At 37.3% G+C, this 19376-nt stretch overlaps 2 protein-coding genes across 5 annotated transcripts in view; both read left to right on the top strand.

Moving 5' to 3' along the window:
• Window positions 1-7833, top strand: part of LOC110845997 (FMRFamide receptor) — a 31673-nt gene extending 23840 nt beyond the window's left edge. For 3 of the 4 annotated variants that reach the window (XM_035849581.1, XM_035849580.1, XM_022092581.2), the window contains 11 exons: window positions 35-302; window positions 525-576; window positions 675-856; window positions 1179-1257; window positions 1374-1446; window positions 1547-1648; window positions 1762-1860; window positions 5179-5202; window positions 5296-5422; window positions 5536-5739; window positions 6676-7833. In XM_035849581.1, the coding sequence (XP_035705474.1) occupies window positions 35-302; window positions 525-576; window positions 675-856; window positions 1179-1257; window positions 1374-1446; window positions 1547-1648; window positions 1762-1860; window positions 5179-5202; window positions 5296-5422; window positions 5536-5739; window positions 6676-6944 (1479 nt within the window). In that variant the 3' untranslated portion in view covers window positions 6945-7833. Of the gene's footprint in view, window positions 1-34; window positions 303-524; window positions 577-674; window positions 857-1178; window positions 1258-1373; window positions 1447-1546; window positions 1649-1761; window positions 1861-5178; window positions 5203-5295; window positions 5423-5535; window positions 5740-6091; window positions 6230-6675 lie in introns of all 4 variants that reach the window. The other variant, XM_035849582.1, reaches the window with a different exon arrangement.
• An 8110-nt stretch (window positions 7834-15943) lies between these two features.
• LOC110846994 (dynein assembly factor 1, axonemal) lies at window positions 15944-18094 on the top strand. The gene is made up of 5 exons (XM_035849641.1): window positions 15944-16038; window positions 16120-16184; window positions 16268-16353; window positions 16420-17766; window positions 17834-18094. The coding sequence occupies exons 1-5, from the start codon at window positions 15952-15954 to the stop codon at window positions 18058-18060; spliced, it is 1812 nt and encodes a 603-aa protein (XP_035705534.1). The 5' UTR covers window positions 15944-15951; the 3' UTR covers window positions 18061-18094.
• Window positions 18095-19376: the final 1282 nt, after the last annotated feature.

The following is a 19376-nucleotide window of genomic DNA, read 5'->3' as shown; positions in this document are numbered from 1 at the left end:
AATAACTTCTCGTTTTCTCTTTTGCACAAAATAGATATTCGCCATGGAGGGTGAGCAACAGGACGAAATTGATCTGCTTCAGTACGCAAATTGTTCTCAGGGTCATGAGCTTGAATTCGGCTCCAATAACTGCAGTTTGATTCTTCACCCGGACTGGATGGAAGAAGACGGCAACTTTAGCATCCGATTGAACGATTCTCACTCCATAACATGTCCCGACAGTTCAGATGCAAGTTTAGAAGGCGGAGATCTTTTTCGTTTCATTGTGTTGGGTATTGGAATCAGTGTCGTTGCGATTCTTGGTAAGCAAAAAGTGTTCCATTGCTTCTGATTCTTTTTCTTATGACTTTTAAACCAAAATGCAGATATGTATAATTGGCGTAAATTTTGCATGTGATTTAATATTAGTATATAAAATAGACTACTTATGCAATAAGTAATTTCACTATGATAGGGAATAATTTATTATGTTGTCTCTCCTGAATTATTACCCTGATTACTCGACTTGGATTCATGAATTTCAGGAATTATCGGCAACGGACTGAGCGCTGTGGTGTTGAGTCGACCACAAATGAAGTAAGGTCACAAATTATTAATTTAGTGTTGATCTGATATGAGTATGCAAATTCATAACCAGAGAACAATCATCAATGTTTCAAATTGTATGTTTCCAGGTCCTCGGTGACATGCTTGCTACTGGGTCTCACTTTCTGCGATACTCTTCTGATTTCCATATCAATCTTTGTATATAGTATGCCCTACATGTCCATCTACATTAAATCACCCTTTCTACTCCAGTACTACTATTTATATTACCCAATCGTCGCTCCGTGGCTGTATGCTACCAGCATCACCGGTACATCATTTCTCACGTCTATTTTTGTAACATTCACAGCTTTGTGTGGATTTATTTCGCTATAATACATGAAATACTATCCTTTCTGTTTTCAAATAAATTCGGAAAATATGATAGTAATTCTAAACTGTGCCATACTTGGATTACGCCAAGTTTGTGTTTCACTTAAAGGAAAATGTTTCTACTTATGTACATATTTATTTATTTGCATATAATAAGTATTTTCGGATTTATTTATTCAAGTTGGATTTATTTATCGCCCTTTGGCTATACTTGGGAGCCTACATGTTACAAATAAATTGTATCCTTTGTGTGTTTCCAGCCCAAACCGCTTCAGTTTATCTGACAGTTGCAGTTACGATTGAAAGATACATCGCAGTCTGTCATAGCTTGCAAGCGAGGTAATAAATACTTGCATCTCAAATTTATCAGCCCTTTATGCTTTTAAAATACGATGTAATAAATACTGCGATGCATTAGATATTTAAAAACAATGGAATAACAATATCAATAATAGGTCGATCTGCACGTGGCGGCGAGCTAGAATGTGCGTCGTTGCGGTGCTGACTTTCTCCATCACCTACAATCTGGTAAAATCCTAACCTTAGTAATTTCCAACTGAAATGGATTAGCTAAATAAATTAGATAGCTAAATAAATTCCTAAAAATCCGAATAATAAATTTTTGCAGCCTCGTTGGTTCGAAGTAATCACCGTCCCAGACGAATGCGCAAGAATGAGGACCAATGTGACCACGTATATGAACGAAATGTCCGAGCTGCGAGGAAATGAGGTAAACGCTGATAATTTATTATTCTACAGCATTACATGCGTTAATCTTATTGTATTACATTTAATATCGATATTTTAATCGACATTTAAATAATACATTATATATTTTTTCAGTATTACATCAAATTTTACATCAACTGGGCATATTGTATCATCATGTACTTGATTCCATTCTCTGGACTGGTCGTCTTCAATTTCTGCATTTATCGCCAGGTAAATAACAGCATGGTAAGAAGCTTGCGGGTGCTTTTTAACAACTCTTTAACTTTCTCTCTCTGTATGTGCTTGTGTGTCTTCAATTGATGTTTGGTGGGTATTGCATGTCTGCACCTTTCTCATTTATCCATCAATCACATCGACAATAATGCTTTGCTTCTTCTTCTTTATCCACCTTCAGGTAATCAAAATCTACTCAACAGCCACACACAAAGTTTCCATTTTACTTTCTCCGTCATCGTCTCATTCTTAGTAGCCGCAAGTGGTTGAGGTCTTTAGATGTAAAAACAAGAATAAGTAAAAGGAAAGCAGAATAAACCTTCAGCTGACTTTATTTTTACTTTCCAATTTTCTGGGATTTTTATATTTGAGTTTGTCCTAGATTCAAGCAACAGACGACGAGATTAAGGAATATACTTTATCTGCTTCACTCACAATAATACGGCAGCGTGCATTCAAAGAGAGAAACACACAAAAAAGTCAGAAATAAATAAAAAGTAAATTGGCTGAAATGTGAATATGGCTGATCTTCTATAATCTGGTGAGGAGGTTGTGAGGAAGGGAATGGAAATAAATGCACGGGGAGAAAGACTGGCACTGAACAATAAACACATAAATTGCAATACATTACCAGCAAATTCTGAGATTACCCTTAATCCGCATTGTCTCTCTTTCAAACAAAACTTATGTCATCCCTGATTGATCCAGCTTTTTGCATAATAAGAAGAGTGCGTGGAGTGACCTACTATTTTCTACCACCGCCGCCGCACCACCACTCACTACATAAATAAATGCGTGGTTTGCGTAGAGAAAAGTGTAAAGTTACAATAATGAAATGTAACAAGAAGCCCAAGTGGTTCCGTTGTTCTTGGTTTGCTATATGGTCGTCCTGAACACGCACCAGAATAATAATCAATTTTATGGCCACTCGACTCCAGGCAGAGAAAGAGAGAGAACTCGTACTACAGATGGACAGATGGTTCGGCAGAAGACATCTCAGAAACCTAGAATATTGAATTGCACTCTTTGTCGTTTCCTCCCACCATCCTCCCACTGCCCCAGTTCCATATGTCTCTCTAAATATCTACTCCGACATCAGCGGAAGAAAGTGAAAGCAGAGTCAAAATTATTTAGGAAAAAACGAAGGCAACGAAATTACGATGCTCAACTCTGACGCGTGGGACCACCCATGGACAGATATGTACGAAAAGAAATGCGTAATCTGAGACTTTGAGGAAAGCAAAACAATGGCAACTCTGTAAAATAGGGACGAATCAGAACCTGCCTACACTTCATATTTTTTGGACTATAAAAAAAACACAAGAAGTATTATCATAATTTTATGTCAAAGTCAGTGCAAGTTTTTTTACAAGTTTCATGTGATTCTTCTATAACTTCTTATCGGTACGCTAAAAAAGTTGGCATTCTTATTGAAGTCCTTGCTCTTGCACGGGGCCATGGTCGAATAAACATTGACTACTCGAAGCATTCTCCATCCACGAGTGGGAGTAAAACGCACGTCGTTTTATAACCCATTAATCTCGGAGTGCGTTGGATAAAAGCAGACGCAGCCTGTCTGCCCCGTTAACGATGGGAAGTTGACGCATACAGATTTCCCAGATCTAAATAAATAGGTGGGATTCCTATGATAAGTAAGAGACACATCCAGCCACGTTTCGACCCCCATCCAGAAAAATAACAATATGCAGCCCTAAGAGAAAGAGGGATGCGTCGCTTATTTTGTGTCGAATTTTGCAATTGTGTAGTTAGTTAGGTTTTGTTTATCTTTTGAACCCGTATCAAGTGCTGCATGCGGGCGTCATCCCATAAGAGCGTTTTCTTTTATTGCATTCTTCAGTTGATCTGATTGAATAGCATCCTCTTTTGTTTAATGAAACAGATATCTGAACCCAACTGCTGTCGTTTGCATGCCTCCTGCGCTGTGTATATCTTATTTTGAATCCCAGGATCCAGTTTTAGCTTAGGAAATACAACTTCGTCTCGTCAGTAAAGTCAGTACAGCATTTGTAATAACTGACATATGCAAAATGCTATTTTCAGACTATTTTATATTCAGCGAATCTTTTCTCTAGCTGAAATTGCTGTATGTGTATATTCGTAAGCAGCGAAGCATCAAAAAATTCGAGTTCAGACGCGTAGGTTGAGGAGATTCATTGCCAATTCGCTTTTATGAAACAAATTCCCAAATCAATGAGTTTTTTTATACACACATATAAAAGTTTCGGTTTGTGTAAGCAGAACTGGTTACGTAGCTTGGAACCTCACAATTGAACAACTTTGAATAAGAGGATGGACTTATTTAACTCAAAATTAGCATTGAGAGAGAAAGGGGTGAAAGCAAAATAGACCACATCTATTCGCCCCGATCTGTAGAATGTAACCACAATTTTGAGTTTATGACTTCACTAGAGTGGGAACACCACTCTGATGCACCCTGACCCAACCGAACGTTTGCATGCATTCATAAATATATCACACCAACACGCAGCAGCTTTCTCTCTACTCCAAATGATTAAACACTTCCTTTTCTGGTTAGAATTGATCATAACCAACACGACTCTTGCCCTGTTCCTTTCTTTCGTGCCCATTTTCCTCACTATTCAGAAAAAAATGTTGATGAGACATGCAGTGAGTGGCATTGCAAAATTGACATGCAATAAATTCACCCTGGCATGTGATATTTTTGCATGCCATTCATTTAGGTGTTCACGACCGTACAAGCGCATCTATGTAGGGGAACTCTTCGTTAAACTGACATATCTTAAAAAATGATTTGAAAGACAATGGCGTCAACAGAGCGGGTTTTTGTTTCGAACCGAGGTGTTGTTGCATGCATGTACATAGCTCGAGGGGAATCATCCAATTGTGGGATCGAGGCTGAGATAAAGAAATGCCCTCAAGAGACTGAACGAACCACACAAAAGCACAATTTTTCAAGATTTCTTTCCTTCTCCAGCTATAAAGAGCACACCTATCGCACTGGATTATACTAAATTCTGATTATTCTATTTCTACGATGGCTTTGTTCACGTGTTATATATTTTATTATTCTTGGCTGATGATGTGACATGTAAATGCTTGTTTATTATAAAATGCCAGCTTCATAATGCACCATGATTCACAAGTCATTTACCCCCGATGTACATAGTCGAGTAGACATGTAAGGCTAACCTAACCTAACTTTAAATGCCTTAACCTCAACCCTTATTACTGAAAATTACCGATGTGTGATCACATTCAGTCTATGTAATCTAACTGGTTTCTGTTTCTACTTTCTCCATCCAATTCTACCAGGTACGAAAGGCGAATCGGGAGAGAGTGAGTGCAGATTTATTTATTTCATGTTCCCAAAAACTTAAATTTAGACCCTGGTCATAAGCATTAAAATAAATTGAATTTCTATGTATTTAGGCCCAATTGTCAAAATTACAGAAGAGGGAAATGGGGTTGGCCTCTATGCTGTTGATTGTCGTGGTGGTTTTTCTTATGTGTAACATCTTGCCCCTTGTTAATAACATACTCGAATCAATCTGGAATGGTAAGACGAGTAAACTTGACATCAATTTTGGTTAATATTGTAGCAATGTGACTTGTTTATGTAATAACACTGATCTATTCTAATGTACGCTTTCGTATTGTATTTGTCCGCAGTTGAAGTGGAAAAGTTGATCGCACTTTCCAACTTTCTGGTCATTTTTAACTCGTCCGTCAATTTCGTAATTTATTGCACCTGTGGAGAACGGTTCCGTCGACTGCTGATTCGTCTATGTCGAGATTTCATGTGGTGCCGAGTGAAAGGAAAGCAAGGGTCGAATGGGTTCTACAGAAAATCCCAGTACTATCGCAGTCAACACGGTATACTTACTTTCTGCCCATCTCATTAAACTAACTTTTTCTAGCAAGTTTCATGTAATGCGAGATGTACTATATGTAGCAGCATTCCTTTTACGCAATTGCTTTTAGACACCATTAAAGTTAACAGTATGGAAAGTTGTGAAAGTAGATTAGATAAAGTTAACCCAAATTCCGCTGATTCGATTCTCCATAATAAAATAATAATGATAGACGTTTGATACTACGTAGTTGTGAGTTTACGACTAATTGACGATTAAATTTTAACTCGTAATTGTAGAAATGTATTCAGATTGGAATGAGTCGTTTCTTTCTTTATTTTTTGATTGCATGGGTTTTGAACCAACAACCAAAGACATGAAGCAAGTTCAGGTATTTCTCATTGACTTACCTCCCGGACAGCGAAGAAAACCAAGCATTATTCGCATGCAATCCAACACAGATTTGCACAGATTTGGACATGGCATGTGATTTGCATTTACACATTTTTAATGTAAACTTGCAAAGAAATATTACATTAATTCAAGCAGTGGGAACCTTTGGTGAAAGTGAAAATATGGACGACTTCGGTGACAAGAGTTCTTAAAGAGTATTCATCAATTTTCAGATTTTATGATCCTTGACAAAATCGCAAAAGTTCAAGTTTGTTATGATCAAATATGTATGTTTGCCTACGTTGGTTGTTGCTAACTTTTATATACGTAGTAAGTCATCCGTCATGTTTAAGATGTTTTTTACTCTGGTGACGCCTGCCAATTATCATAATACATGTGTCAGTCATACGTATGTAGTCTTCACTTTCTTCTGCATGAACGAAAATAACTTTCACCAGAGGTTCTCCTCGGAATATTTTACGTATATTGTATATTACGCAGTCGGTTGTTGTGTTTATTACATTTGCTGAATTTCATTTCTTGTTATTTTGCACACGTGGATCAGGCGGAGAATTCGAAGAGATGAGTTTGGCAAGCATGGCAAATCATACTTGTATTACAACGTCGAACGGAATTACGGGAAACGGAACAATGCTCGTGGATTTGTCCGGCGGTGAGAGACCCAAACATTTGCGGAATCCTTACCGGGAGCGAAATAAAACTATTCCAATTCTCCACAACTACAACAACCGTCATGTTAGTTCAAACGGAAATGGGCAAAATGGCAAACATGTTGATCGCAGGGTTTCATCTCCTTCGGGTCCACGCCAATAAGAAGACAACAATTCTCATATGACCAAAGCTCTAAAAATCTGCTTTCAATTAAAAAATTTGGGGTAACTCACTCAAGATGACATGACTTGAACGAGTATTTATCAAAAACCAAAGAAATTATCCGAGACTTATACTTAGAAAATTTATCCATTTATTGTATCACCCCAGCATTAGAGTTTATTCAGAAAGGTTGGAAATTAATTGACGAATTATATAAATATGATAGAATCGTAAAGTACAATCCAAGAAACCCCTGTAATTTCCTAATATAATAATGTATTCGAATGTTGTGGCTGAGGACTTTCCAATTGTATTTACTCCATTAATTGTGGATCTGATTATTTAGATTAAGATTATTTGAGACGCTTTGAGATAATTTATGAAATATTTCGTATTGTTATTGCCGTAACTCGTTACGGGAGCAGTTGTACAATCTAGAAATATAAACCAATTAGTCGTTTTATAAGTGTATACGAAGTTATTTTTTACATTGTCCAACAATATTTTTAATGTTATGGGATATGGACTGAACCATAGGAAATAGGCAATTGATCTACCAAATACGTAGTTAGTCCCCAGAGGATGATTGTGATACTTGTGTAGCATAGTCCACGTGATGCATCATACAGTTGATTGATTCTCAGCACTACCAAATTAAAAAAGTCATGTCGCACTTCGAGATATATAATATATATGCTACAGTATTATTGTTGTGTTTAATGTCGGAGAAATATTTACGTAATGTGTGACTCACTTATGTAACTATGTAGCACCCTTTGCGGTGATCTAAATAGTGTTTGCGATTTCGACTAGTTGTTTTATTTCGTAACAGATTATCTGAGTTGAATAAATTGATTTATGTATATGGGAACCCTGAATTGAAATTGAATTCAAACAAGCCTTATCATCATCTTATTATTCATCAAACACAACGCATCTTCTGGAAGATTTGGGTTTACTTAAGCCATCAAGGAACTCAGAACTATGTCTTTCAACTCGCCTACTGGCACAAACTCAAAAATATGGTAAAAATTTTTTTCACACAGCTATAAAAAAGATGAGATGATTTCTGCAGGGAAGATGGAAAAGGGTTCAGCCATGCTCCTATCAATCTATTAGAAGTATCGATTCTATGTGGGTAACGTTATTATATTAACATTGATAAGATTGAGTAACCTGCACTGTCAGGCGTGTTCTAGTTGAAAACTGATTCAATCATTCACCTCCCTTCATCTTCCCAGGATTCCATTAAAAAAGGATTGTGATAAAGTTGTAGACACTTAAATGTCATTTTCATGCCAAGTTATTGGGTCTTTATGGAGCAAAAAATTTTGCACTAAGGTGGTTCCTCCGTTGATTTGATTCTCAATTCAGTCCATTTACCATTTTTAAAAAGAAAAACGCTGTCTATAGGAACTGACAGCTTTTATGCATACGTGTAGCTTTCTCTGTACATAAATATTACCTTATTATGGGAATTTGAGTTCGCATCATATTCTGTCACCACCATTATGCACATTTCGTATCAGTTGTTGTGCACAATCTCTCAATTTTTTTTATTTTTATATTTTCACATTGAAAATGTTACTTCCGTTCTACAATTCTTGCAAAGTGGGAGCTATCTCATTTTCCCCGTGCATTCTTTGCAGTAAAGTAATTGTCGCAATTACATATGCACTCACAAATTATACATAATTGGACTATGTGACATGACGTCAGCCAGAAGGACAGTAACTAATGGGTGAATAACCTACAGGGAGACGGAGATAATAGCAGTGAATCTTTATCAAGAAGCGAATCTAAGAGACGCTCGAGTGTTGGTAAACATTGAAGCATGACATTTCCATGTTCTGCTCTTGTACTGCTTTTTTCGACTGCTGTCCTCTTGTATGTGCATGAGAACAGCAATGAATATGAGAGAGCTGACAGAGTACGGCTTCTCCCACGACCGGATGAAACCTCTTTTGGAAACATTTTCATCATTGGCGCAGAATTCACCACAACATTTAGTTTGGTTGGTGCCCAAAAAAACTGCAATATTCGGGACGCCTCCATACATTGCCGTCATTTCCTTTCACTCGTATAATCTTCTTTGTGATATGGAAGGAGACGGGATGTTTGCCACCACGCAATGTAAATGTAAACCACAGTTTTTCTACATCTGCTGCTCCACTTTGCCAAAAATGAAAGGAAACATTAGCTGGACTTTCTTCTTTCACTTCCTAATATGTACTTGAGTGGATCGCATCTTGAATCTGGTTCGATTTGGGATTTGACAAAATGTAACTGAGCTCGGGGTTTACATGTCATAATCATTTCCACAAGATCGACATCAACCAACCGTATCCTTTTTTTCTCTCTGAAAAGAATGAGAAAAGGAGGCAGAACAAACAATGAATGGTTGGTTGGTTTCTATTCCATAATACTGATTATTCTGAAAGTTGTGTACATAGGTAAATGCGTAAGTTATGTACCAACATCATATTTAATTGATAGTCAGGGGATTGCAAAGCATCATAAATCGGTAAATAAATAAATATACGTTCTTATGCGTGTAGTCTTCTTGGATCCAAAATCCCGTGAGTGATGGGAAACAAACTATGTTTCCAGCATGAAATTGATTAGAGCCAATATTTTTTTTATTCATTAGTAGTCATTGAAATATGAAGCGTGGGCGTTTTAAGCCCTTATTCCATTGACAAATAAGCTTTAATTTTAAGGTTCGCTGGTTTTCTTTTCAAATTATTCAGGTGGAAATTAAAACACAATTAGTCCCTTTTCAGCTGCTATGCAAAATTTAATAGGCCAACAAAAGCGCACAGTGTAAAATGTTAAGAAAGGACTGCAAATTGCTGTTGGGAGGATTAGGCCAGACTCCAAATCACCCAGAAACCCAAGGCGATGGTAACTCTTTACTTGTCCTTCCTTTCACTCACCTCACACGATCATAATTTCTTCCCCTTCTAATCCGCTGGGACTTTGTTCTTGTTGTAATCCAGTTGCACAAAATTATGGACTGACTCTGGCAAATGCAAAATTTGAGCTGCTCCATGTTGATGGCGGTGGTTATTGCCCAAGGTTATTGTGCAGCCTATTTTCAGGCTCCATGCTTCACGCTTCTTACCTTAATTTATTACATTATTACTGAAAACGCCAGAGTTAAAATGAGCTTCCACGAGTCCTGCCGTCGTGCATTAGGCCGATACTTACTTACTTTCCCCCATGTGCGGCGAACACTGAATGAGATACACTTATCAGGAGCAGGAATTAAGTTAACGGAGAAAGTTTAATATGAATACGTTACCTAACGTCCAAGGTAACGTCCCTAGGCTCGTGTGAGACACTGCTTGACATTGTCTCAAATTCGGATTTCAGAAACCAGCGTCACAAGCCACGTGTCAATAAGCTCAGAGTGGGTACCGAAACTGAAAGTACCTATAAAACTTTTGTCTATTGCACAACCTTGACTTTCTAGTGGTAAAAGTACCAGCAAGCAATCACAAATCGTGTTTGTGAGTTTAGATCAAGTTTTCGAACTAGTTTTCACGTACTTTTCATACTTAATTGGCTGCACTGCTAGTCGTGATTTTTGAATCCACTTACTAAATCCGTTATGCTTTCAACTTTACATCTGTCGAATGTGTGGAAGGACATGACAAGGATGAAAGGACGCGAGGATAGCTTATGTACATTTATTCTACAAATGAGATTTCTCCCAACTTCGTAACTCCATCCAGCTTAATATGCACTTTTGTTCAGTTAAACAAGTAGTGCAGTTTTCTCTTTAAATGAAACTACCACCTCGTCCGTTTCTCATTTTAAGAGTAGTAAACTTTAAATGAAGGGTTTGCTTTTTTAATAAAGTCTGACACAGTTCGTAAGGAAAAGTAGTTGTTTTCACAGTCAACTCTCCAACTCCTAAATCAGCTCTCCTCTCCAGATATACTTGTCTGATATCTTCTAAAAATATACCGGTTCGAGAACGCAGTGGAAAAGGAATTGCTTTAACTTCAAAGTTTCAACTCAATCAAACATGACCTTCCATTTTCACAACTACTCCTTCGACCTAGTAAGTATTTCCTAAGTATGTGGAGTGACGTATGTATGTTTCCTCACTCACCGTCATAAATCCCTGGTGAAAGTGGAAATTGGAAAGATATACAGAAAAATAGATACACGCTGTTTACTCGACTACGTAAGGTTCATCTTCATCCAAAATATCAAGGTCAGCTTGGAACATGCTTCTTTATCCATCATTGGACCATAAACTGTGCATGGGCTGCTATTTCTATATCCGGACTACTCGTGACCTAACTACGAATGCTTTTAACCAGTACCTCCAATTTTTAAGACCAGGTAGATGGTAGATGGCCATTGATTAATGTTCTCATTTCTAGGACTTGCTTCTTTCGCCAACGACGAGCAACCTCATTTCCATCGTTTTCCATCTACGGACTTATGACAGCATAATAATGAACCACCTTCTTTACGGTTGACGTAACGATGTTTCACAAGAAAGTTGTATATATATATATCTAAATATACGAGGCTCCATTCTCGCCACTTTCTCCAAAAGGCCACCACCACCGAAGGAGGAGGAGGAGGAGGACACACATTGTCTTTCAGAGCTGGACAAACACCTTGACAGGCCAAGACTGGGATCCCAAATCCGCTTGAACACATCCTGCCTCTGATCCTTGTCTTTCCTACACAATCAAGGGTTAACAATAGCGCCCCAATACTCTTTGTGGCAAACTGAGTTTTGCGATAATGGGAAAGGTGTCTTTTGGACTTGGTTCATTTTGCCCACGTATCCACGGAGGAGAAAGTCGTGCCCATTCAAGTGTAAATGAAAGAAAAGTTTTGTCATTAATTGAAAGCCGTGAAATGAGTGATGAAGTCAGTGCTGTTGGGTGAAACTGATTACATGTTTTCCTTCTTCGTCATAATATCCTCGAAACTTAAATTTTGTTAAAGCGAATTCTCCAGCGAAATCCTACGAGTGGCATCACTGATAAAACGCATTATCTGCTTTAGTAAAAGTAACAGGCGAACTTCTTATCCAGAGTCCCTCAAATAAGAGAAAACGTCATCTCCAATTTAATTGGGAATATGACGTTTGAGGATATAGGCTACCGTCCTCTCTGCTCGATACATCACGTACTTTCAACTATATGTGAACTAAATAAGTAAATACATACCAGTACATATTTATATATGAAATTTATATATGAAGGACTTGGACTCGGCAGTGATGGTGAACTTGTTGGAATCAAAGAAATCTTGTATCGTATTATGTGTACATACGTAGCACAAAGTTATTATTAATACAATCGAGAATTCTGTCTGGCTGCTAGATCTTTGTGCCACACACAATGTAGATTGATTGAAAACATGGGAACCACTCTTTTCCAGATGGCGTGAATTCTATTATGAAAACCGAAATGGTCCATCCTGCCACCAAATCAAAGGAACAGCCAGCTTCGAAAGATGGATGATCACGTACTCGAGTAAATATTGACGAAGACTGTTTCTCACTGACGAGGACATGGATGGATCTAATCTCACTCCAAATGTGTGCTTGGTCTTGGTTTGTAAGTTCGCCATTTGGTCCAAGTCCGCCAAAGAGGTTTCGCAGTTGAAACTATATCCAAACTCTTCCGATGATTAAGCCTTTGAATTAATTCAGGCAGATGAATCCATCATTACATCAAAATAGTACGAATTCGGGAGTTCAACTTTACAAATTTGATTGAATATTGAATGCGACAACCCTTTTGCTAAGTCTGTGTATGTATGTATGCAGATGTGTCCAAGACCTGATTTGAGTGATTTGAGATTAATCATCCTTAAGACTCCCAGACAGACGAGACTGATTTGGTGGACATCTTAAATTATCAGTGATTGATATTCTCAAGGAAGGTGCTACAAATCTAATAAATAATTCATTTCGAGGAAATCTCCCGTCTGAATGCTTAAATTTAGTTCTTTCGTAAGGTCATACGATTTATTCATGTTGACTCAAGAATTTACTTGAATTATGATTCAAAACTATAAATTCTCGTAAAATCTAGTAAAATCTAATAAAATCTAGTTTTATTTGGAAAAACAGACGTTTGATGTCGGCTCATAATTATAGTTTTTTACACGTACAATAAAAGATCAAGCTTAAGCTTTTACCATTATTATATAATAATAACTTCAACAAAATGGCTGGATAAAAGTGTTTGCAACAGGACAAGTAAATAGAATGAAATAAACATCCTCTTGATTCAATTGTCCCCGAAACATTTCACAAACGAAGGTGTTTTAACACACTAAATGCACACATAGTACATTCAATGAATAAATTCGTTTTAATTACTTCGAGAAGAGGCACTTCTCTGCAGCCATGTATAACTTATGGACCATTCATCTCAGATTAGAAATTGCCATTTAGTTTTGGTATACCTGGTAGCAAGCAGGGCTGGCTGGTTGGAATCGTTGGAGAAAACCATGATCAACGAAATGGATTGGAGTTGTATACATGTACTCAAGTTCGAATTAAGCTTATTAAATGTTTGGCAACCAACAAGCACTGAGGAGTCATGAGATCGAACCGCATTTGAAAACCTATATCAGTCAGATATTTCACTTGAGAGAGAGAGATAAATAACGGCGCGGGTTAATTTGGCTCAGCGTAAAAATGGCTGGCAGGATATATATCCCGTCCTTCTGTGACTAGGGGGCACAGGGGACGCATAATTCATGAAGCCCTTCCCCCAGGGCCTACTACCAGCACTACTACAAGATTTCTCACTGCACTCTCCGCCTCCTGCTTTCACCTAATTTCTCCCTGACCTCTCCACATACAAGTGCAATAAATGTTCCGGTTCAGTTGCAGAGAAAAATGTTTTTCATTGCAGTCTCGCGTGAAATAGTGAAAGTTCCATCGTCCATTCGAACCGCATTACAACGAAGTCCATAAAAATCATCATCATCGCCAGTACAACTTTCTCCTTTAGACCAACAGCGCAGTCTACCCGCAACCAGTGAAAGCACGAAACAAATGTCTATGACTTTGTATGCCGTTTTGTCATGCTTTTTCTAAATTAAATTGTTTAAATTGCTGCAATAAAGCAATTTCTCAGCATGGAATCGTAAATATAGCTATTATTACATAATAGATGAGTGAAGATAGTTTTAATGATTGAAATCTTAAACAAATGATTTAATTCTAAGGAGGGGAGGTTGTGTACTATCAACTCCCGGATCTCGATGCCCTTTGGATATATTGTAGTGTCCCATGAATGTACAAGAACCCTGCAGTGGTTTGATTCCATGGCCACATTTGCGCCCGCCACACCCACTCAAAGGTGCCCAAAAATCGCTTTCACTCCAGCTTTCACTCATTAAAATCCACGCCAAAAATCCAATTTAACTCCGATTTTGAAATTTCTTTCACCATTATACTCCCAGATAGTTGCTTTCTTATATCCAACATCAAACTCAACTTTTTGAAATTTTTTGTATTTTTAAAATTTAAAATTCTGAATGAGCATTGTTGCAGTAATCAACAAAGCAAATTATGGCTGCGAAATAATCATCAAAAAAGTTGAGTTTGATATTGGATGTAAGAAAGCAACTATCTGAGAGTACAATGGTGAAAGAAATTTGAAAATCGGAGTAAAATTGGATTTTTGGCGTGGTTTTTAATGAGTGAAAGCTGGAGTGAAAGCGATTTTTGGGCACCTTTGAGTGGGTGTGGCGGGCGCAAATGTGGCCATGGAATCAAACCACTGCAGGGTTCTTGTACATTCATGGGACACTACAATATATCCAAAGGGCATCGAGATCCGGGAGTTGATAGTACACAACCTCCCCTCCTAAGTGAAGAAATATTAATAGATTAATATTGTCTACAAAGCAATGAGCACATTTATTTTGAAATACATCTTTTTATATATATGTATAGCATATCAAATTAACGGAGCTATGATGTATTGATGAATGGTTTTCATTACAAATGAAAATTGAAGCGAAATAATCTATGAAGGGTTGCCGTGGAGCATGCAATTCGATCAAACAAACTTTGAGAACATTTTTGCCGAGATGCAGTATTCTTCGAGACTTCTTGACTGCTCAATTGACAGTGCGATTCATCAGAATTTATTGCATTACAATTCGTTTGAAAACTGTGTATTTGAAATGGATGGTGATTCATGGGGAGTGGGTGATCAAACCAAAACTGGATTACAAGATGAGGGATTGAAATCTCCCAGGTAAGAGGGGGAGAGTATGTATACGCAGTATCACTAAAATTGTAATCTGAAATTGTAATTTCATGCAGGATGACAAAGGTTTTCCTAAAAAATCACTGCAAACAAATGAAGCTGTATTCCACTCCGTATCTCAACGATGTGCTTTATCTGCATTTCAAAGGTATTTACATGAATTTCAAATTGATAATAAATTAATGACCCAATCGCATTAATTGTTTATAGGATTTTCAAAAATTGAGAATTTGGAAGAGTATTCTGGGCTGAGATCGTTGTGGCTGGAGTCTAATGGAATTCGAAAGATTGAGAATTTAGATCACCAAATTGAGCTTCGATGTTTATATCTCCATCAGAATTTAGTAAAAAGAATTGAAAACCTGGATCATCTAATTAATTTGGATACACTCAATTTGAGTTGCAACGGTATTAGCGTGATTGAAAATTTGGGTGAGTGATTACTGCATTTTTGTACATCTCATAAAATAATGCTGACGTTCTAATAATTTTTGAAGCATGTTTGCCAAAACTCAACACCTTACAAATTACTCATAATTATCTCACAAACGTGGAAGATATTTCACACCTTGTGATGTGCGAGCATTTGTCCGTAGTTGACTTGTCGAACAACCGGCTCAGTGATCCTGCAGTGGTCGAGGTAGATATGCATGCGTATATATGCGAACTACGTAAACCGGACAGGTTGTAATTGTTTCTAATATTAAATGAATGTTACACAGGTGTTTAAAGAAATGAAGAATTTACACGTGCTCAATTTAATGGGAAACCCGTGCATCAGAACTGTAGATAACTATCGAAGAAATATGATTGTGAGCTGTGTAAGTCAGGCATTCATTCTTATAAACTTTTTTATCTGATTCACACATATCTGTCAATATTTAATTGAAATACTGTCTCAGAAATTAATGACCTACTTGGATGACCGACCAGTGTTTGACAAAGAACGAGCTTGCTGCGAGGCGTGGTAACTTCTGAATTATTAAGCTTTAGGACTATGCAGATCTTGGTTTTTCATCTGGTCACTCGATTAACCAAAAATTACTGTAGGGCCATAGGGGGCAGAGAGGCAGAAAAAGTAGAAAGGGAACGATGGATTCAGAAAGAACAGCAGAAAATTACGGACAGCGTTAATGGTAGAAGATTTAAAATACTAATACAAAATATTAATTAATAAAAGGTTATAACTCTCTATCAAACAGCACTAATAAAGATGAGGGATGAAAGGCAAGCGGAGAAAGCAGCATTGGAATTGGAAGTTGAGAAAATGTGCAGACAGGGTGCGAACGATGACGTCAACGAGACTCAGACGTTGATTCATCCAGAGCTAGACGTCGTCGTTGAGGAATTGGATAACGAGAACAGGGACAAAGAGGACGAGACGGCAGTTGCTGATGATAACTCGGTTTTACAAGAAATTCCAGATATTTCTCTTGTCGAAGCTTCGTTGCAAACTATTGAGAAGCCCATGACCATGGCATCAGAAGGCATGTCCCTCAACTTTGCTGGTGAAACTATGGAAATGGAGTTTGATGAGCCTGAAACAATGGAACCAGTGTCAAATAGACTGGTTGACACACTTGAGGCCACTTTTAACCAAGTTGAGAAGCAATTGAGGGACAAAGCTATGGAGAAAGACGCAGATCTCGAACAGGATTATTGCATTTCTTTTAATGTCAATCCGCCAGATGCCAAAGACGAAAATGTTGAAGGCCAGCTGAACGAGTTGAAATCGCAGATTGAGGAAAGCCTGTCTAAACCAATTGATGCAGATTTGAGTGACGGGATTCGAGCAGTTATTACCCGTGGCGCAGAGCTCCTCGGAATTGCTAATATTTGGTCAGAAGAAGATCCAACTTTTCTTTCTGATGATGAAGAACAAAGCATTGGCTCAGATAAAACAAGCTCTAGTGACAAAGGGGCAAATAATAATGAGAATATGCTCAAAACTGACGATGCCAAGCTTACAGGAGAAACATCTCTTCAACACGATTCACTGGTGAAATTTGAGCAAGTCATGTCAGACTATGACAACTTTATTGCAAGCTTTATGAATGAGACATTTGAAGACCACGAAGAAGATGCAGTTAAACTTGAAAATGGGGACGGAGATTCAAATACTAAAAATGAAACAACTGCTCTTCAAATGCTGGCCAGTGAGAAAGAGAAAAACGACGTCCTTCATGAAAAATTTCTGCAACTTTGCGATTTTGAAGACAACTGTCTATCCCAATTAGTAAATGAGGAACTGAAGCATTCTCTTCAAGAAAAGATGTTACGCGTTCGGGAGTTGCAGCAAAAAGAGAAGGAAGAAATTTCAATTCTACATGACGAAATTAATAAACACTTGGACCTGGAAGCGAAAATTGCTGATCTGAGTAATTTTGAAGATAATTTATACTCGATGGATACCGATATGAAGGAAATATCGCGCATTTTGAAGGACGAGATCAACTTTTCTTTTCCGGAAATTGAAAACACATTCGCTAACCTTGCAATTGTTAACGATGCGAAAAAGGAAAACCAAGAAGAATTGGCAACAAATTTAGGTATTTGCGAATGTATAGGTTGTATTAGTTATCATATTTAGTCTAAACCTCTGTCATATCTGGATAGATCAACCACAACTGGGACCTGATGAAAGCAGATTTTGGGATTCCAATTGGTCAATAAAGGATGACAGTAACACCCTACGACAGGTTATGGACGAGGAAACCAGTTCTGGAATATTTTCGTCAATTTCGCATGACAGCGATACCGTTGCATCCGAATCTGAGATTGAATTGCGCAACACCATTGCCACAAGCATGACCAAAGGTGTGAATGACGAGCTGATGGATTAGTCATTCAATATGTATATCTTTAATAATCCTAAATAATTATGTACGCATGTTCAACTCTAACCACGATTTCTATTTATTAAATATGTACCATATAGATACTCGCAATTGCAATCAATATATTTACATAACCATAACCTTATATATTTATCTAGCAAAGAGAATATAGGTATTGTAAAATTATGCTTGCAACAACAAAAAATACGCAATTATTAATTACATATGTATATATGTAACTAATAAAGTTACGCATTACTATCCCTTTACTCGTTGGAATAATGTGGCAAGCTTTTTAATGGTTGATGTTGTTTCTTATGGTGTGAATAAGGTGGAATATAAATATGTAAAGGTTGAGATAAAGTCAATGTCAAAAACCCATTTTTTATTGGGTGGTGTATAAATTATAGTTTTCATTAAGCATAATACGGCATTCTACAATACTACTATATTATATACTTACATTTACTTACATAGTGTTATCATATATTTATATAATTAGTACATGTAGTGTTCACCGTTTTTGTTAGGGGTAATTAATGCTGAGCGTGTTAAAAAACTATTTTTTTACCAGGATGCATATACATTTCAACGATTCACACAAAAATGAAGTTCCAAGAATTAAACTTGCGTCCTTTGTCGTATTTAGTCCGAGTTCATCACATGCAGCAGGTACATGTGATCGTGTTTAGTTCGTGACCATCGTATGCATATGCAAAATATAGGAAAATGTAGATCTTGGTTGAATAAATGCTCGAAATGGATTGAACTGAAAAGTTGGGAAATCCCGAAAGGAGGGCATCATAAAATTATTCAGCTCGTGTAAGTCTCATAGTAAGCTTTTATGTATGAGACAACCTTCTTTGTTGTACATGAATTCCGTATTCTGGATGATGATGATAACCCTTTACCTTATTGACCATCATACCTGCTCCTTCAATCTCCATTAGTACATGGCAGCAGCAGCATGAGACATAATGTGAGGAGTAGTACGTGAAGAGACAATTAGTTGCATACATACATATTAAGTGTTACGTACAATATGTATGTGGGTAGGTAGGTACATATTTAGTTGGATTATCATCCTGATCCAATCTCAATTGAGTTTTCTTGTAAATCCATACATCATGTATGTGATATTTTGCAGTGTTTGCGTGAATGACCGGTTTCTTCTGCTTGTTGTTGCTACCGTCAGAGCAAATTTCAGTACTAGATATTCCAAGAGCATATGCAAGCTGTCATATATTTATATAGTTGTTCTGCTTTATCTGAATTTCAAGAAGGCGATGCTTCCAAGTTTTTTCTCATTGTTGCAAATGTGA

The sequence above is a fragment of the Folsomia candida genome, unplaced genomic scaffold (assembly GCF_002217175.1).
Source record: "Folsomia candida strain VU population unplaced genomic scaffold, ASM221717v1 Fcan01_Sc003, whole genome shotgun sequence".
Classification (NCBI taxonomy): Eukaryota; Metazoa; Arthropoda; class Collembola; order Entomobryomorpha; family Isotomidae; genus Folsomia; species Folsomia candida.
Note: the sequence above shows the minus strand (reverse complement) of the source record. Positions and strands in the feature narration are given on the sequence as shown.

Coding starts and splice junctions, on each gene's coding strand:
- LOC110846994 (XM_035849641.1), top strand. CDS start 15,952: ATGAAGAATTTACACGTGCTCAATTTAATGGGAAACCCGTGCATCAGA. Junction 16,039..16,119: donor GAAATATGATTGTGAGCTGT/GTAAGTCAGGCA, acceptor ATACTGTCTCAG/AAATTAATGACCTACTTGGA. Junction 17,767..17,833: donor AGAATTGGCAACAAATTTAG/GTATTTGCGAAT, acceptor ATATCTGGATAG/ATCAACCACAACTGGGACCT.